This window comes from Bombina bombina, chromosome 7 (genome assembly GCF_027579735.1).
Source record: "Bombina bombina isolate aBomBom1 chromosome 7, aBomBom1.pri, whole genome shotgun sequence".
NCBI classification, from domain to species: Eukaryota; Metazoa; Chordata; class Amphibia; order Anura; family Bombinatoridae; genus Bombina; species Bombina bombina.
Window position 1 is genome coordinate 411,852,952 of NC_069505.1, and position 20,256 is coordinate 411,873,207.

Below are 20,256 nucleotides of genomic sequence, written 5' to 3' on the forward strand. Positions count from 1 at the left end.
CCACTGAAAAAGCTTATAGAAGGCGTCATTTGGTATCGTATTCCCCTCTGGGCTTGGTTGGGTCTCAGCAAAGCAGATAGCTGGGACTGTATAGGGGTTAAATGTAAAAACTGCTCCGGTTCCGTTAATTTAAGGGTTAAAGCTTTGAAATTTGGTGTGCAATACTTTTAAGGCTTTGAACAATTCCTTCATACTTTTTCACATATTCAGTAATAAAGTGTGTTCAGTTTGAAATTTAAAGTGACAGTAACGGTTTTATTTTAAAACGTTTTTTGTGCTTTGTTGACAAGTTTAAGCCTGTTTAACATGTCTGTACCATCAGATAAGCTATGTTCTATATGTATGAAAACCAAGGTTTCTCCCCATTTAAATTTATGTGATAATTGTGCCATAGTGTCCAAACAAAGTAGGGACAATGATGCCACAGATAATGATATTGCCCAAGATGATTCCTCTAATGAGGGGAGTAAGCATGATACTACATCATCCCCTTCTGTGTCTACACCAGTTTTGCCCACACAAGAGGCCCCTAGTACATCTAGTGCGCCAATTCTTATTACCATGCAACAATTAACGGCTGTAATGGATAATTCTATAGCAAACATTTTATCCAAAATGCCTACTTATCAGAGAAAGCGCGATTGCTCTGTTTTAAACACTGAAGAGCAAGAGGACGCTGATGATAACTGTTCTGACATACCCTCACACCAATCTGAAGGGACCAGGAGGGAGGTTTTGTCTGAGGGAGAAATTTCAGATTCAGGAAAAATTTCTCAACAAGCTGAACCTGATGTTGTAACATTTAAATTTAAATTAGAACATCTCCGCGCACTGCTTAAGGAGGTATTATCTACTCTGGATGATTGTGACAATTTGGTCATTCCAGAGAAATTATGTAAGATGGACAAGTTCCTAGAGGTTCCGGTGCCCCCCGACGCTTTTCCTATACCCAAGCGGGTGGCGGACATAGTAAATAAGGAGTGGGAAAAGCCCGGCATACCTTTTTGTTCCCCCCCCTATATTTAAGAAATTATTTCCTATAGTCGACCCCAGAAAGGACTTATGGCAGACAGTCCCCAAGGTCGAGGGGGCGGTTTCTACTCTAAACAAACGCACTACTATTCCTATCGAGGATAGTTGTGCTTTCAAAGATCCTATGGATAAAAAATTAGAGGGTTTGCTTAAAAAGATGTTTGTTCAGCAAGGTTACCTTCTACAACCAATTTCATGCATTGTTCCTGTCACTACGGCAGCGTGTTTCTGGTTCGAAGAACTAGAAAAGTCGCTCAATAAAGAATCTTCGTATGAGGAGGTTATGGACAGAGTTCAAGCACTTAAATTGGCTAACTCTTTTATTTTAGATGCCGCTTTGCAATTAGCTAGATTAGCGGCGAAAAATTCAGGGTTTGCTATCGTGGCGCGCAGAGCGCTTTGGCTAAAGTCTTGGTCAGCGGATGTGTCTTCCAAGACAAAATTGCTTAACATCCCTTTCAAGGGTAAAACACTGTTTGGGCCTGATCTGAAAGAGATTATTTCAGACATCACCGGGGGAAAGGGCCACGCCCTCCCTCAGGATAGGTCTTTTAAGGCTAAAAATAAGCCTAATTTTCGTCCCTTTCGCAGAAACGGACCAGCCTCTAACTCTACATCCTCTAAGCAAGAGGGTAATACTTCACAACCCAAACCAGCCTGGAGACCGATGCAAGGCTGGAACAAGGGTAAGCAGGCCAAGAAGCCTGCCACTGCTACCAAAACAGCATGAAGGGATGGCCCCCGATCCGGGACCGGATCTGGTGGGGGGCAGACTTTCTCTCTTTGCTCAGGCTTGGGCAAGAGATGTTCAGGATCCTTGGGCACTAGAAATAGTTTCTCAAGGTTATCTCCTGGAATTCAAGGAACTACCCCCAAGGGGAAGGTTCCACAGGTCTCAATTATCTTCAAACCAAATAAAAAGACAGGCATTCTTACATTGTGTAGAAGACCTGTTAAAGATGGGAGTAATTCAACCAGTTCCAATAAGAGAACAAGGGATGGGTTTTTATTCCAACCTGTTCATAGTTCCCAAAAAAGAGGGAACATTCAGACCAATTTTAGATCTCAAGATCCTAAACAAATTTCTCAGGGTTCCATTGTTCAAAATGGAAACCATTCGAACGATCCTTCCCACCATCCAGGAAGGTCAATTTATGACCACCGTGGATTTAAAGGATGCGTACCTACATATTCCTATCCACAAGGAACATCATCAGTTCCTAAGGTTCGCTTTTCTGGACAAGCATTACCAGTTTGTGGCACTTCCATTCGGATTAGCCACCGCTCCGAGAATTTTCACAAAGGTACTAGGGTCCCTTCTAGCGGTTCTAAGACCAAGGGGCATTGCAGTAGTACCTTACTTGGACGACATTCTGATTCAAGCGTCGTCTCTGTCAAAAGCAAAGGCTCATACGGACATCGTCCTAGCCTTTCTCAGATCTCACGGATGGAAGGTGAACAAAGAAAAAAGTTCTCTGTCCCCGTCAACAAGAGTTCCCTTCTTGGGAACAATAATAGATTCCTTAGAAATGAGGATTTTTCTGACAGAGGTCAGAAAATCAAAAATTCTAAGCTCTTGTCAAGTACTTCATTCCGTTCTTCGTCCTTCCATAGCGCAGTGCATGGAAGTAATAGGATTGATGGTTGCAGCAATGGACATAGTTCCTTTTGCACGAATTAATCTAAGACCATTACAACTGTGCATGCTCAGACAGTGGAATGGGGATTATACAGACTTGTCTCCGACGATTCAAGTAGATCAAAAGACCAGAGATTCACTCCGTTGGTGGCTGACCCTGGACAATCTGTCACAGGGAATGAGCTTCCGCAGACCAGAGTGGGTCATTGTCACGACCGACGCCAGTCTGGTGGGCTGGGGCGCGGTCTGGGAACCCCTGAAAGCTCAGGGCCTATGGTCTCGGGAAGAATCTCTTCTCCCGATAAACATTCTGGAACTGAGAGAGATATTCAATGCTCTCAAAGCTTGGCCTCAACTAGCAAAGGCCAAATTCATACGGTTTCAATCAGACAACATGACAACTGTTGCATATATCAATCATCGGGGGAACAAGGAGTTCCCTGGCGATGGAAGAAGTGACAAAAATAATTCAATGGGCGGAGGATCACTCCTGCCACTTGTCTGCAATCCACATCCCAGGAGTGGAAAATTGGGAAGCGGATTTTCTGAGTCGTCAGACATTTCATCCGGGGGAGTGGGAACTCCATCCGGAAATCTTTGCCCAAATAACTCAATTATGGGGCATTCCAGACATGGATCTGATGGCGTCCCGTCAGAACTTCAAGGTTCCTTGCTACGGGTCCAGATCCAGGGATCCAACGGCGACTCTAATAGATGCACTAGTAGCACCTTGGACCTTCAACCTAGCTTATGTATTCCCACTGTTTCCTCTCATTCCCAGGCTGGTAGCCAGGATCAATCAAGAGAGGGCCTCGGTGATCTTGATAGCTCCTGCGTGGCCACGCAGGACTTGGTATGCAGACCTGGTGAATATGTCATCGGCTCCACCATGGACGCTACCTTTGAGATAGGACCTTCTTGTTCAGGGTCCATTCGAACATCCGAATCTGGTTTCCCTCCAACTGACGGCTTGGAGATTGAACGCTTGATTTTATCAAAGCGTGGGTTTTCAGATTCTGTAATAGATACTCTGATTCAGGCTAGAAAGCCTGTAACTAGAAAGATTTACCATAAAATATGGAAAAAATATATCTGTTGGTGTGAATCTAAAGGATTCCCATGGAACAAGATAAAAATTCCTAAGATTCTATCCTTTCTACAAGAAGGTTTGGAGAAAGGATTATCTGCAAGTTCTCTGAAGGGACAGATCTCTGCTTTATCTGTTTTACTTCACAAAAGACTGGCAGCTGTGCCAGATGTTCAAGCATTTGTTCAGGCTCTGGTTAGGATCAAGCCTGTTTACAGACCTTTGACTCCTCCCTGGAGTCTAAATCTAGTTCTTTCAGTTCTTCAAGGGGTTCCGTTTGAACCCTTACATTCCGTAGATATTAAGTTATTATCTTGGAAAGTTTTGTTTTTGGTTGCAATTTCTTCTGCTAGAAGAGTTTCAGAGTTATCTGCTCTGCAGTGTTCTCCGCCCTATCTGGTGTTCCATGCAGATAAGGTGGTTTTGCGTACTAAGCCTGGTTTTCTTCCGAAAGTTGTTTCCAACAAAAATATTAACCAGGAGATAGTTGTACTTTCTTTGTGTCCGAATCCAGTTTCAAAGAAGGAACGTTTGTTACACAATTTGGGCGTAGTCCGTGCTCTAAAATTCTATTTAGAGGCTACTAAAGATTTCAGACAAACATCTTCCTTGTTTGTTGTTTATTCTGGTAAAAGGAGAGGTCAAAAAGCGACTTCTACCTCTCTTTCCCTTTGGCTTAAAAGCATTATCCGATTGGCTTATGAGACTGCCGGACGGCAGCCTCCTGAAAGAATCACAGCTCACTCCACTAGGGCTGTGGCTTCCACATGGGCCTTCAAGAACGAGGCTTCTGTTGACCAGATATGTAAGGCAGCGACTTGGTCTTCTCTGCACACTTTTGCCAAATTTTACAAATTTGATACTTTTGCTTCTTCGGAGGCTATTTTTGGGAGAAAGGTTTTGCAAGCTGTGGTGCCTTCCGTTTAGGTGACCTGATTTGCTCCCTCCCTTCATCCGTGTCCTAAAGCTTTGGTATTGGTTCCCACAAGTAAGGATGACGCCGTGGACCGGACACACCTATGTTGGAGAAAACAGAATTTATGCTTACCTGATAAATTACTTTCTCCAACGGTGTGTCCGGTCCACGGCCCGCCCTGGTTTTTTTAATCAGGTCTGATGAATTATTTTCTCTAACTACAGTCACCACGGTATCATATGGTTTCTCCTATGCATATTTCCTCCTGTCCGTCGGTCGAATGACTGGGGTAGGCGGAGCCTAGGAGGGATCATGTGACCAGCTTTGCTGGGACTCTTTGCCATTTCCTGTTGGGGAAGAGAATATCCCACAAGTAAGGATGACGCCGTGGACCGGACACACCGTTGGAGAAAGTAATTTATCAGGTAAGCATAAATTCTGTTTTTGTGTCCTAATCCTTCTCATAAGGAGCGTTTGTTGCACAACCTGGATGTGGTTCGTGCATTTAAATATTATTTGCAGGCGACAAAGGATTTTCACCAGTCTTATTCTTTATTTGTTGTCTTTTCTGGGAAGCGTAAGGGTAAGAAAGCTACGGTTACTTCTCTTTCTTGTTGGTTGAGGAGTGTTATTCGCTTGGCATATGAGACTGCTGGTCAGCAGCCTCCTGAGAGAATCATGGCTCATTCCACGAGGGCTGTTTCATCTTCTTGGGCTTTCAAAAATGGAGCTTTTGTAGATCAGCTTTGCAAGGCTGCGACATGGTCATCTTTGTAAAATTTTGAAAAAAGTATGCAAATTTGATACTTTTGCTTCAGCAGAGGCTTCTTTTGGGAGAAAGGTTCTTCAAGCAGTGGCGCCTTCTGTTTAGATTAACTGTCTTATCCATCCCTTATCTGTGTCCTCTAGCTTGGGTATTGGTTCCTAACAGTAATTAAGATGATCTATGGACTCACCGTGTCATTAGAAAGGAAACATAATTTATTCTTACCTGATAAATATTTATTTCTTGACACAGTGATTCCACGGCCCGCCCTGTTTTTCAGACAGTTTGCTTTTCTATAAACTTCAGGCACCTCTGCACCTTAGATTACTTCCTTTCTCCTTTCCCTTTGGTCAAATGACCTGGGGATTGTGGGTAGGGGGAGTGGTATTTAACAACTTTTGCTGTGTTGCTCTTTGCCTCCTCCTGCTGGTCAGGAGTGATATTCCCAACAGTAATTAAGATGATTCGTAGACTCACCGTGTCAAGAAATAAATACATTTATCAGGTAAGAATAAATTATGTTTTCTATGGTTTAGATTTATTTATATAGTTAGCCATGAGTTTTTTATAATTTGAGATATTAAATCCTATGTAAATTACATAATAAAACTACGCTGGTTATAGGTGAGAGCTCTTCGATCACAGTGCAGGGCCTGACCCGCACGTAGACAGCCGTATATTAGTAATATTCATGGTTCTGCCATTAGTACATCCTGAAGCTTTAGAGGGAAGAGATGCAGGGCTGTAAGTGAAGGGCCTGGCCGTGTAATCGAAAACCAGGGTGGTCTTTTTTTTTTTTTTTTTTCACTCTGTGGTGTTTGTTGTTTAAGTCCTGGCTTAGTTAATCCTCCCTCAGCCAAACCCACCTGATCACTGTTTTTGTGTTGTCCGGCCAGGCATTAATGTTCTGGGTAGTGGACAATTTTCTGATGAAAAAAGGCAAGAGGAAAGCAAAGTCAGAAGAGAAGACCGGCAGCCCAGACTCGCGGAATGGGAAGCAGGTTCGATACCGGCGAGCTGCGTCATATGAAGAGTCAGAGTCAGAGGTACGCTGCTCTCTTGGTACTGTGTAACTGAATGCATGTGCACGTGTACACACACCATAGCGCATGTGCACGTGTACACACACCATAATCATAGCACGCATTTGCACGTGTACACATGTGTACCTGTGTACACACACCATAGGCATAGCACGGACGTGTACACACACCATAGGCATAGCACGGACGTGTACACACACCATAGGCATAGCACGGACGTGTACACACACCATAGGCATAGCACGGACGTGTACACACACCATAGGCATAGCACGGACGTGTACACACACCATAGGCATAGCACGGGCGTGTACACACACCATAGGCATAGCACGGGCGTGTACACACTCCATAGGCATAGCACGGGCGTGTACACACTCCATAGGCATAGCACGGGCGTGTACACACTCCATAGGCGTAGCACGGGCGTGTACACACTCCATAGGCATAGCACGGGCGTGTACACACTCCATAGGCATAGCACGGGCGTGTACACACTCCATAGGCATAGCACGGGCGTGTACACACTCCATAGGCATAGTATACATAAAGCATTGGTGGGTGTCATTGGTTGCCTAGACTTTATATTGAAAGCAAAGAATTGCACAAGCACCAAGGGTATAAATCAGCTTGTTTGCAGGTGTGCCAACTATTGGACCTGCACCAAGGTCCCAAGAAGTCAGTCCAAAAATAATGATATAGCTGCACCACCATCTGTATTAAAACATCATTATTTTATTGTGCCACTTAAAACAGTCTGTTTTAAGTGGCACAATAAAATGTTTTAATACAGATGGTGGTGCAGCTATATTAGACTTTATATTGAACAAACGTGAACCTACGCAGTCTGCTGCTACCATTTTTGGACACATTTTCTGGTATTGTCGCTTACACTGGAGGACTGTGGGATTAAATACAGGTTGGTTCCCGTCCTGTTTTTAATGAGTCTGGCAGCTTGTAGGTAAACAATGCACCATGTGTTATACTAACCTGAAGCAGTGCTGTACTTGGCAAGATCTCCCTGGCACCTATTCCAGCCCTCTCTCCTGCTTCTGTGCCCATACAGCCTAAATAAGGAAAGGGATTGCTTGAGCTGCTTCTGTCCCAGTAAGTGGCAACATCCAAAGTAGCATTTATCTGCTGCTGGGAACTCGCGCTCTTGTGTATAGCTGTAATAGCTGCCAGATGGCTTTGTCTAGATCTGTCTGTCTAACCCCACTGAGGTGCTGTGAATTCATTGTCTAGTTATGCTGGTCTGTAGCTAAATAGGATGCTCTGTTGCAGTTTTACGTCCCTTTAACTCAACACCCCTGCAGGTATTTCAAAATATGCACATCCCTGTCTGCACCTTAAAGGGTCAGTAAACACCAAAAATATTATTGTTTAAAAAGATAGATAATCTCTTATTACCCATTCCCCAGTTTTACATAACCAACACAGTTATATTAATGTACTTTTTACCTCTGTGATTACCTTGTATCTAAGCCTCTGCAGACTGCCCCTTATCTCAGTTATATTAATATACTTTTTACCTCTATGATTACCCTGTATCTAAGCCTCTGCAGACTGCTCCTTATCTCAGTTATATTAATATACTTTTTACCTCTGATTACCCTGTATCTAAGCCTCTGCAGACTGCTCCTTATCTCGGTTATATTAATATACTTTTTTACCTCTGTGATTACCGTGTATCTAAGCCTCTGCAGACTGCTCCTTATCTCAGTTATATTAATATACTTTCTCCAACATTGGTGTGTCCGGTCCACGGCGTCATCCATTACTTGTGGGAATATTCTCTTCCCCAACAGGAAATGGCAAAGAGCACAGCAAAAGCTGCCCATATAGCCCCTCCTCAGGCTCCGCCCCCAAGTCATTCTCTTTGCCGCTCTGAACAAGTAGCATCTCCACGGAGATGGTGAAGAGTATGTGGTGTTTAGTTGCAAGCCGTGGTGCCTTCCGTTTAGACAACCTGATTTGCTCCCTCCCTTCATCCGTGTCCTAAAGCTTTGGTATTGGTTTCCACAAGTAATGGATGACGCCGTGGACCGGACACACCAATGTTGGAGAAAACAGAATTTATGCTTACCTGATAAATTACTTTCTCCAACGGTGTGTCCGGTCCACGGCCCGCCCTGGTTTTTTAATCAGGTTTGAAAAATTTCTTTCTCTATACACTACAGTCACCACGGCACCCTATAGTTTCTCCTTTTTTTCTCCTAACCGTCGGTCGAATGACTGGGGGGCGGAGCCTGAGGAGGGGCTATATGGGCAGCTTTTGCTGTGCTCTTTGCCATTTCCTGTTGGGGAAGAGAATATTCCCACAAGTAATGGATGACGCCGTGGACCGGACACACCGTTGGAGAAAGTAATTTATCAGGTAAGCATAAATTCTGTTTTTTACCTCTGTGATTGCCTTGTATCTAAGCCTCTGCAGACTGCTCCTTATCTCAGTTATATTAATATACTTTTTACCTCTCTGATTACCCTGTATCTAAGCCTCTGCAGACTGTTCCTTATCTCAGTTATATTAATATACTTTCTCTTGTTAGGTGTATCCAGTCCACGGATCGTCCATTACTTGTGGGATATTCTCCTTCCCAACAGGAAGTTGCAAGAGGATCACCCACAGCAGAGCTGCTATATAGCTCCTCCCCTAACTGCTGTATCCAGTCATTCTCTTGCAAGCTCTCAACATAGCTGGAGGTAGTAAGAGGAAAGTGGTAAAATATAGTTAGTTTTTTCTTCAATCAAAAGTTTGTTTTTAAATGGTACCGGAGTGTACTATTTTATCTCAGGCAGCATTTAGAAGAAGAATCTGCCTGCGTTTTTCTATGATCTTAGCAGAAGTAACTAAGATCCACTGCTATTCTCACATATGTCTGAGGAGTGAGGTAACTTCAGAGGGAGAATGGCGTGCAGGGTATCCTGCAATAAGGTATGTGCAGTTAAGTTTTTCTAGGGATGGAATTTGCTAGAAAATGCTGCTGATACCGGATTAATGTAAGTTAAAGCCTAAATACAGTGATTTAATAGTGACTAGTATCAGGCTTGCTATCAGAGGTATATACTCTGATTAATGTGCAATAAAAAACGTTTGCTGGCATGTTTAATCGTTTTTATATATGCTTTGGTGATAAAACTTATTGGGGCCTAGTTTTTTCCACATGGCTGGCTTTATTTCTCCAACATAGGTGTGTCCGGTCCACGGCGTCATCCTTACTTGTGGGATATTCTCTTCCCCAACAGGAAATGGCAAAGAGCCCAGCAAAGCTGGTCACATGATCCCTCCTAGGCTCCGCCTTCCCCAGTCATTCTCTTTGCCGTTGTACAGGCAACATCTCCACGGAGATGGCTTAGAGTTTTTTGGTGTTTTTTTTTTTTTTTTTTTTTTTATATAAACCATCTTTTATTAATCAGAAGTGTAAAATATACAGTTACAGATAAGGCACCAATGTCATACAGAGTACAAAAATCACACTTCCTGCTTATGGTGTTAATGAAAATACTGTTCTCAGATGGCATTTTCTAAACATTAAAACAAATAACATAGAACAAAACAAATAAAAATATTGCTGGTTACAAGTACCTACTTGGTATCTACAGATAGGTGCGTAAGGCTATGCTCGTTTCTTTTATGCGGTTTTCTCTTTTTATGATTAAATTCCTATTAAGCTTTTGGACACACCTACAGGAATCATCACCTGCTACACATATTATGAATTATTAACATCAGGCAGAACTACATGAGTCTCACTCTCGATAGTAGATGTAAAAGAAGAAAGGAGAGGGGGGACCTCCCGACCCCATCGTCAAAGGTGGGCTATCGTCCAGTCAAGTCAGGTTCAAGGGGCTGTGGGTAGTCGGATGTCAGTGAATCCTCCCAGAGGAACTTCATATCATGGAAAAATTCTAATTTATGCCTTTTTAGGTAGCCATACTCCTCCATGCCCAGTAATTCTTCCATTTTTGCTAACCACATTTGTCCAGTCATTTGGGTGGGAGTTTTCCATTTTAAAGCTATCATAGCTTTGGCACTATTTATTCCAATCTGCAGTAACTGTCTTCGAAGTTTACAAGGTATTTTTGGGAATTTGTTAAATAGGACCAAGTGGGGAGTCAATCTTAGGTCTCTAATTAGTCCTCTCTTGAAATGGTTTTCTATAAAGGCCCATAGTGGCTGTAGTACTCCACAGTCCCACCACATATGTAAATAGTTACCCCTCTCCTCACATCCCCTCCAACAGCGATCACAAGAGGATGGGTAGATCGAATGTAATCTTGTCGGGGTCAAGTACCAGCGTGTCACAATCTTAAAGTTAAGCTCTAGGAGCTTGGGAGATGTCGAGGATTTTTTAGTATATTGGAAAATCAGCCCCCATTCTTTATTTGTTAACTCCTCTCCCAGTTCTCTATGCCACTTACTAGTGTAAGTGGGTAAATTTATTGACATGTGAGTCTGTAGCAAGCTGCGCATTTTAGACAGTGAGTGTGGGATCGTCGTTTTAGTGGAGCAAGCTTTTTCGAACGGAGTCAGCTGTCTTACAAAGTCCGCTTTATGTGGTGAGGTATCAAGGAAGTGGGCAAGTTGTCTATATTTTAACCAGGGATGGTAAGCGCCTTGAGCCACCTCTTTTTTATCTCCTCCCTATTTAAAAGTCTGCCACCTTTCAGAAATTTCTCTAGGGGGGTGGTATGTTCCCATTCTAATAATCTCTGGATGTTTTTGTCCAGTCCTCCCGTAAGTTCAGCGTTTAATGGGATAGGGAAGAGAGGGGACCTAAGACCCGATATATCCTTTCTTCTACTAATGATTATATCCCATTCTTTAAAAAAATGACAGTGGATCGGTAGTGTCGTGCATTGAGGGGGTCGCATATGCTTGGGTACCCAGCAGAGAGCTCCCACCATGGGGGTTTTTAATATGTGAGAGTCCAATGCTATCCAGGCTTTGTGTTCCGGTGTTTTATGCCAATCAAGTACTCTCTGGAGCACAATCGCATCCATGTATAGTTTTATGTCTGGAAGCCCTAGTCCGCCCATTGAAGTCGGCCTGTACATTGTAGTTTTGTTTATTCGGGGCCTACATACTCCCCATACAAATCTATTTAAGTGGGTCTGTAATTGAGATAAGAACCCTGTTGGCAAAGCCATCTGTAGGGCTTGTAGAACATATAGAATTCTTGGTAACGTCGTCATTTTTAGACATTGTACTCTGCCCCACCATGATAACGGTCTCGTCATCCATGAGTTTAGGTCTTTTTGAGTCATTAGCAATAACCTCTCATAATTCTTTTTGAATAGTGTTTTTGGGTTCGGGGATAAATGTATGCCCAGATATTTAAGGGATTCAAATTGTAGCTTCATGGGACAGACCTCTGTCAATTTCATAAATGATTCTCGCTCTAAGGAGATATTTAATAATTCTGACTTGGACGGATTAACGGAAAAGTTGGAATAACTTCCAAACTTCTCTAATTCTAGCATAATTTCTCTCAGAGACTGAGTTGGGTCTGTTACTGTGAAAAGGACATCGTCCGCATATAATGCAATTTTAAAGCTGTGTGGGCCGACTTCTATTCCTTTTATTAAGTGATTGTTCCGTACATGTGCTGCCAGGACCTCCATAGTAAGTATAAATAATAATGGGGATAAGGGACAGCCCTGTCTGGTACCGTTACCTATTCTAAATGAGTCTGATAATATGCCATTAGCCTTAACCTTCGCAGTGGGGTGGGCATACAAACTAAATATTCTTTGGATCATGCGGGGGCCTATGCCAATACCAATCAAAGTCTCTTTAAGGAATTGCCAGCTAAGCCTATCAAAGGCCTTCTCGGCATCTGTTGCCAAGAAGACCGTCGGGATTTTGTTATGTTTAGAGTATGACATGAGGGTAATGGCTCTAATCGTATTATCCCTCGCTTCCCTGTTAGGGATAAACCCTACTTGGTCGGTGTGGACAACTTCTTTAAGTATTCTGTTAAGTCTTGTCGCTAAAATTTTGCCTAGAATTTTCAGATCGGTATTTAAGAGTGATATGGGTCTATAACTTTTAGGGTCGGTAGGGGATTTATCTGCTTTTAAAATTACCGATATATGTGCCTGTTGCATCTCTGTAGGTAGTGGTCGACCATTGTCAATAGTGTGAAATAATTTTAGGAGGTGTGGTGCTAGGAGGGATCTATGTAATTTGTAGTACATATTAGTAAGTCCATCAGGACCTGGGCTCTTTCCAGAGGGGAGGTCCTTAATGACTGTCAAAATCTCCTGTAACGAGATAGGGGCTTCTAGGTCTTCTCTAACTGTTGTTTGAACCTTCGGTAGGTTGGCTTCTCCAATATAATCCTTCAACCTATTCAGTCTGTTTGGTGATTGATCTATCTTTAAATTATATAACTCTGAGTAAAATTCACCTAAGTGATTCGCAATTTCTTTCCCGTCGATTAAGTTATGGCCTAGGGGAGTTATTAATTTGTTAATTTGGGATGTCGTTGATTGTTGGTTAAGAAGTCTCGCTAATCTTGGACCTGCTCTGTTGTTTTCAAAAAAATAGGATTTCCTAAGCGCAAGCTTCTTTATTAGGATTTCCTAAGCGCAAGCTTCTTTATTTAAAATTGCATTAATTTCCTGTCTTACCTTAGTGATTTGCAGCAATAGAGTCTTGTCTAATGGGAGTTGTTTGTGCTGTAAATCCAGGCTTGTTAACTGATTTGTGAGTTTTTCTATAGAAGAGCGGTAATTTCTAACCAGAATGGATTTTTGTTTTATACATTCTCCTCTGATATACGCTTTATGAGCTTCCCAGACAAAGCTGGGATGTGTGTCTTGTGAACTGTTAAAGTGGAAGTATTCTGTGATTGCTTTTTGTAATTTTTCCTGCACTGGCGGGTAGTGTAAAAGGGAGTTATCCATTTTCCAAATAAAAGGGGTTATCGGCGCTTCAGGCCATTCAAGCTCTAGACTAACTGCAGAATGGTCAGACCAAGCTGTGGGTTTTATGTCTGAGTCTCTTACTAACGACAAGTGGTTTCTGTCAATAAATAGATAGTCTATGCGAGTATATGAAGCCCAGGGATGGGAGTAGAATGTGTAATTTTGTTGCGTTGGGTGTTGCACTCTCCATGCATCTATTAAGCCTAAATCAGAAATGCATGTATAAACCATGTCTGGTGCTCTTGTTTTTGTTCGCCCACTTTTTGTGGAGGAATCTAAAATAGGGTCTAATATGGTGTTAAGGTCCCGCCCATTATTATTGGCCCTTTCTTATGTTCCAGGATAAGAGAAAGCAGTTTCTGATAGAATGAGTGTCTGCGGCTAAGGGGGGCATATACATTGACCAATGTGATTGGTTTATTAAATAAGAGGCCTGTCAAGATTAAAATTCTGCCTTCTGTGTCCATGACTTTATTGCACAGTTGAAATTGCAATTGCTTGTGGAGTAAAATACTAACCCCCTGTTTTTTAGTGTGATATGTATTATGAAACCCGATAGGGAAATCTTTTGAGCGTAAAGAGGGCTCTGCCCCTGTCATAAAATGAGTTTCCTGCAGGAAAATAACTGAATGAGAGTATTTGGCAAAATGTCTAAGTGCTATGGACCGTTTGGTCGGGGAGTTAAGTCCCTTCACGTTTTGGGATACTATCCGAATTTTAGGAGCTGTCATGGTCATTGTTAAATAGATATATTGTCGTCTGATTGGTCTGGCTTACCCGTCTGGAGTATAGGGGTGGAGGCCGGGGGTCCCCCCTGTGGATAAACCTCATAGGTAGGTGCCATGTTGGAATAAAGAAGGCTGTGCAATGATAGGAGAATTGTCGCAAGGTTAGAAATCTGAGGGTGACAAGCATATTGTTACAATTAACCAGCATAATAAACACAGAATAACAAAAAGATATAAAAAACACGTAACAAAAATTCCTAAATTTATTCATTCGGTCTAGGATGTAACTATGCTACGAATGAATGGGGGGTAGTAAGGCTGATGAATTTGCCTTTTCACTCTAAAATGGGTAGTATATTATCCTACTATATTAAAATTCTTAAATCTATAACGATCAACAGGGTATACATTAAGAAGCTGACTTTTCTCTGAAAAAGATATTCATATACGGTCAAAAGACATAAATGCGAACTAATTAGCAGTAATAGGTCACTCAAGGTGGACCTGCAGGGTCTACAGATGAGGCAGGTTCCGTTGTTTCAGTGTTTCTTCTCTTCGTGGGCATCACGGACCAGTCTCTTCTATGCGGCTTGGATGATGATGGTCTAGGATGATTTTTCTCTTTACTAGACTCTGAGAGTTTGGGCAAAGATGGTGGGGCTATATTCAATTGTTTACAGAACAGTTCCAAGTCCTCTGGGTTTCTATATATATACGTTTTCTCTTCCTTTTGGACTTTAATGGCAAAGGGGAATCCCCACCGGTATGGTATCCCTAAGTCCTGGAGGTGTAATGTCAAATATCTAGCCTCTTTCCTCTTGGCCAGTGTGATAGGGCTGAGGTCAGGGTATAGTTGAATGGTGTCTTCGCCAAAGTGGAGAGGCGACCTTTTCCTTGCTGCCTGAAGGAGTTTTTCTTTATCTGTATATTTGTGACAACAGAGGATCACATCTCTAGGCGGCATACTCTCAGGAGGTTTTGGCCTCAATGCCCTGTGAGCCCTGTCAAGGGTAATGTGCTCTTTCTCGGGGTCTAACAGGTATCTAAACAGGTTTTGCAAATAAGAGGGCAGTTGTTGTGGTAATATCTTCTCAGGGATACCACGTATCCTCAGGTTCTGTCTGCGGCCCCTATTGTCAAGGTCCTCCATTTGTGTCTGGAGGTGTTCGATAGCTTCGTGCTGAAACTGGAAAGCTTGTGTAGTGTTATCATTAGACTTGTTTGTTTCCTCCATTTGCTCTTCCAGTTCCAACACTCTGTCACCTAGTTCACGAATGTCTCTCTTGACTTCTGCTAATCCATCTTTTATAGCCTTGCTGACTTGCAACATGATGGATGAGAGATCTGCTTTAGTAGACAATGCCTTTAAATCAGCCCGGGTGATTGGGGAGGTATCATCCAAAAGAGATGGAGAGGTCTGGGATAGAGTTTCCTGGTGTTCACAAAGAGGTGCTCCATTTTCCCCAGTTGGAGGTATGTCAGGACATTTAAAATAGGAGTTTAATTTTCCACCAGCTCCTGCATTATTTTTGAGTCCTTTATCTGATTTGCTCTTAGGTTTAGACGCCATTTTGTGGGTTATTGTTTCAGTTCTGCTATACTCAGTATATATCAAGTTTTGTCTCTTTTCCAATGTCTGTGTTATGGCTCATTAGATAATAACATATGGATAGGATATCAGCTTTCACTGTGTATCATGTAGTGAATCTAGCTTCTCTTAGACCTGTAGTGTGTAGCCTGAATAAAGTTTCCTCGGCCCTTGATTGCTGTGCGTGCAAGGCCCGCTTTCCTTTTAACTGTTTATCCTCCTGGGCTCAGCCCCAGCCACAAGATAACCCCAGACAGCAGTGATATGAAATGTAGAACCGGAAAAAGGATTACCTTTATGGCTGTTACTCGCTGTTTAAGGATAGTGCTGTTTCCCTAGCTCATCGGGAGTATATATATGGTGTCGCCGTGAGCCGGTCAGTTAACATTCAAAGGGGTCATCTGGCGATCTTATGCAGGAGGCGGTCACTTGGCGGTATCTGCGGGTGTGGATGTTTACGGAGCGCTGTCCCCTGTGAACTGTTTATCTGAAGGCGAGCAGGGCCGCCGACTCCTCTCTGGTACTGCGTCGCAGGTCTTAGTAGGGGTACCGGTTAGGCCTCACTCCACGGCGGTGATTTCTCTGACGGTCAGAAGTTTAGGTGCCGATATTATGATACAGGTCAGGCTGCTCTACATAGTAATACATGAAATTAACCCTGTTGAGGTCAGATCGTTAGTTATGTGAGCCCATTAGAGCTATTATACCCGGAGCATCAGCTTAATGCGACCATTTGCCTTGCTGGTCGGCTCCGCCCCCCCTTTTTTGGTGTTTAAATGTAGTTTTTATTCTTCAATCAAGAGTTTGTTATTTTAAAATAGTGCTGGTATGTACTATTTACTCTGAAACAGAAAGAGATGAAGATTTCTGTTTGTAAGAGGAAAATGATTTTAGCAACCGTTACTAAAATCGATGGCTGTTTCCACACAGGACTGTTGAGAGGAATTAACTTCAGTTGGGGGAAACAGTGAGCAGACTTTTGCTGCTTGAGGTATGACACATTTCTAACAAGACTTGGTAATGCTGGAAGCTGTCATTTTCCCTATGGGATCCGGTAAGCCATTTTTATTAAATAAGAATAAAGGGCTTCACAAGGGCTTTAAAGACTGGTAGACATTTTTCTGGGCTAAAACGATTGATTTATAAGCATTTTTCGTAGTTTATAGCTTTGAGGAGTTATTTTATTCTTGGGAATTATGTTAAAGAAACGGCAGGCACTGTATTGGACACCTTTTTCACTGGGGGCCTTCTCTAATCATAGGCAGAGCCTCATTTTCGCGCCACTAATGCGCAGTTGTTTTTGGGAAGCAAGGCATGCAGATGCATGTGTGAGGAGCTCAGATACATAGAAAAAGCTTTCTGAAGGCGTCATTTGGTATCGTATTCCCCTCTGGGCTTGGTTGGGTCTCAGCAAAGCAGATACCAGGGACTGTATAGGGGTTAAATATAAAAACGGCTCCGGTTCCGTTATTTTAAGAGTTAAAGCTTTCAAATTTGGTGTGCAATACTTTTAAGGCTTTAAGACCCTGTGGTGAAATTTTGGTGAATTTTGAACAATTCCTTCATACTTTTTCACATATTCAGTAATAAAGTGTGTTCAGTTTAAAATTTAAAGTGACAGTAACGGTTTTATTTTAAAACGTTTTTTGTACTTTATCAAGTTTATGCCTGTTTAACATGTCTGAACTATCAGATAGACTATGTTCTGTATGTGAGGAAGCCAAGGTTCCTTCTCATTTAAATAGATGTGATGTATGTGACAAACAATTTAGAGAAAATGATGCCCAAGATGATTCCTCAAGTGAGGGGAGTAAGCATGGTACTGCATCATCCCCTCCTTCGTCTACGCCAGTCTTGCCCACACAGGAGGCCCCTAGTACATCTAGTGCGCCAATACTCCTTACTATGCAACAATTAACGGCTGTAATGGATAATTCTATCAAAAACATTTTAGCCAAAATGCCCACTTATCAGCGAAAGCGTGACTGCTCTGTTTTAGAAAATACTGAAGAGCATGAGGACGCTGATGATAATGGTTCTGACATGCCCCTACACCAGTCTGAGGGGGCCAGGGAGGTTTTGTCTGAGGGAGAAATTTCAGATTCAGGGAAAATTTCTCAACAAGCTGAACCTGATGTGATTACATTCAAATTTAAATTGGAACATCTCCGCGCTCTGCTTAAGGAGGTGTTGTCTACTCTGGATGATTGTGACAATTTGGTCATTCCAGAGAAATTATGTAAGATGGACAAGTTCCTAGAGGTCCCGGGGCCCCCCGAAGCTTTTCCTATACCCAAGCGGGTGGCGGACATTGTAAACAAAGAATGGGAAAGGCCCGGCATACCTTTTGTCCCTCCCCCTATATTTAAGAAATTGTTTCCTATGGTCGACCCCAGAAAGGACTTATGGCAGACAGTCCCCAAGGTCGAGGGGGCGGTTTCTACTCTAAACAAACGCACTACTATCCCTATAGAAGATAGTTGTGCTTTCAAAGATCCTATGGATAAAAAATTAGAGGGTTTGCTTAAAAAGATGTTTGTTCAGCAAGGTTACCTTCTACAACCAATTTCATGCATTGTTCCTGTCACTACAGCAGCGTGTTTCTGGTTCGATGAACTAGAAAAGTCGCTCGATAAAGATTCTTCTTATGAGGAGATTATGGACAGAGTTCACGCTCTTAAATTGGCTAACTCTTTTACTTTAGACGCCACTTTGCAATTAGCTAGATTAGCGGCGAAAAATTCAGGGTTTGCTATTGTGGCGCGCAGAGCGCTTTGGCTAAAATCTTGGTCAGCGGATGCGTCTTCCAAGAACAAATTGCTTAACATACCTTTCAAGGGGAAAACGCTGTTTGGCCCTGACTTGAAAGAGATTATTTCAGATATCACTGGGGGTAAGGGCCACGCCCTTCCTCAGGATAGGTCTTTTAAGGCTAAAAATAAACCAAATTTTCGTCCCTTTCGCAGAAACGGACCAGCCTCAAGTTCTACATCCTCTAAGCAAGAGGGTAATACTTCTCAAACCAAGCCAGCCTGGAGGCCAATGCAAGGCTGGAACAAAGGTAAGCAGGCCAAGAAACCTGCCACTGCTACCAAGACAGCATGAGATGTTGGCCCCCGATCCGGGACCGGATATGGTGGGGGGCAGACTTTCTCTCTTCGCTCAGGCTTGGGCAAGAGATGTTCTGGATCCTTGGGCGCTAGAAATAGTCTCCCAAGGTTATCTTCTGGAATTCAAGGAGCTACCCCCAAGGGGGAGGTTCCACAGGTCTCAATTGTCTTCAGACCACATAAAGACAGGCATTCTTACATTGTGTAGAAGACCTGTTAAAAATGGGAGTGATTCATCCGGTTCCATTAGGAGAACAAGGGATGGGATTCTACTCCAATCTGTTCATAGTTCCCAAAAAAGAGGGAACATTCAGACCAATCTTAGATCTCAAGATCCTAAACAAATTTCTCAAGATTCCATCGTTCAAAATGGAAACCATTCGGACAATTCTTCCTACCATCCAGGAAGGTCAATTCATGACCACGGTGGATTTAAAGGATGCGTATCTACATGTTCCTATCCACATGGAACATCATCATTTCCTAAGGTTCGCCTTTCTGGACAAGCATTACCAGTTTGTGGCACTTCCATTCGGATTAGCCACTGCTCCAAGAATTTTCACAAAGGTACTAGGGTCCCTTCTAGCGGTGCTAAGACCAAGGGGCATTGCAGTAGTACCTTACTTGGACGACATACTGATTCAAGCGTCGTCTCTACCACAAGCAAAGGCTCATACGGACATAGTCCTGGCCTTTCTCAGATCTCACGGGTGGAAAGTGAACGTAGAAAAAAGTTCTCTATCTCCGTCAACAAGAGTTCCCTTCTTGGGAACAATAATAGACTCCTTAGAAATGAGGATTTTTCTGACAGAGGCCAGAAAATCAAAACTTCTAAGCTCTTGTCAAGTACTTCATTCTGTTCTTCTTCCTTCCATAGCGCAGTGCATGGAAGTAATAGGTTTGATGGTCGCGGCAATGGACATAGTTCCTTTTGCGCGAATTCATCTAAGACCATTACAACTGTACATGCTCAGTCAGTGGAATGGGGATTATACAGACTTGTCTCCGATACAAGTAGATCAGAGGACCAGAGATTCACTCCGTTGGTGGCTGACCCTGGACAACCTGTCACAAGGGATGAGCTTCCGCAGACCAGAGTGGGTCATTGTCACGACCGACGCCAGTCTGGTGGGCTGGGGCGCGGTCTGGGAACCCCTGAAAGCTCAGGGTCTTTGGTCTCGGGAAGAATCTCTTCTCCCGATAAATATTCTGGAACTGAGAGCGATATTCAATGCTCTCAAGGCTTGGCCTCAGCTAGCAAAGGCCAAATTCATACGGTTTCAATCAGACAACATGACGACTGTTGCGTATATCAACCATCAGGGGGGAACAAGGAGTTCCCTGGCGATGGAAGAAGTGACCAAAATAATTCAATGGGCGGAGACTCACTCCTGCCACTTGTCTGCAATCCACA

At 42.9% G+C, this 20,256-nt stretch overlaps 1 protein-coding gene across 1 annotated transcript in view; it reads left to right on the plus strand.

Annotated features, from left to right (window-relative positions):
- Window positions 1-20,256, plus strand: part of STIMATE (STIM activating enhancer) — a 209,978-nt gene that overhangs the window by 151,826 nt on the left and 37,896 nt on the right. The window contains exon 7 of the mRNA XM_053721207.1: window positions 6,337-6,486. Within this exon, the coding sequence (XP_053577182.1) occupies window positions 6,337-6,486 (150 nt within the window). The remainder of the gene's footprint in view (window positions 1-6,336; window positions 6,487-20,256) is intronic.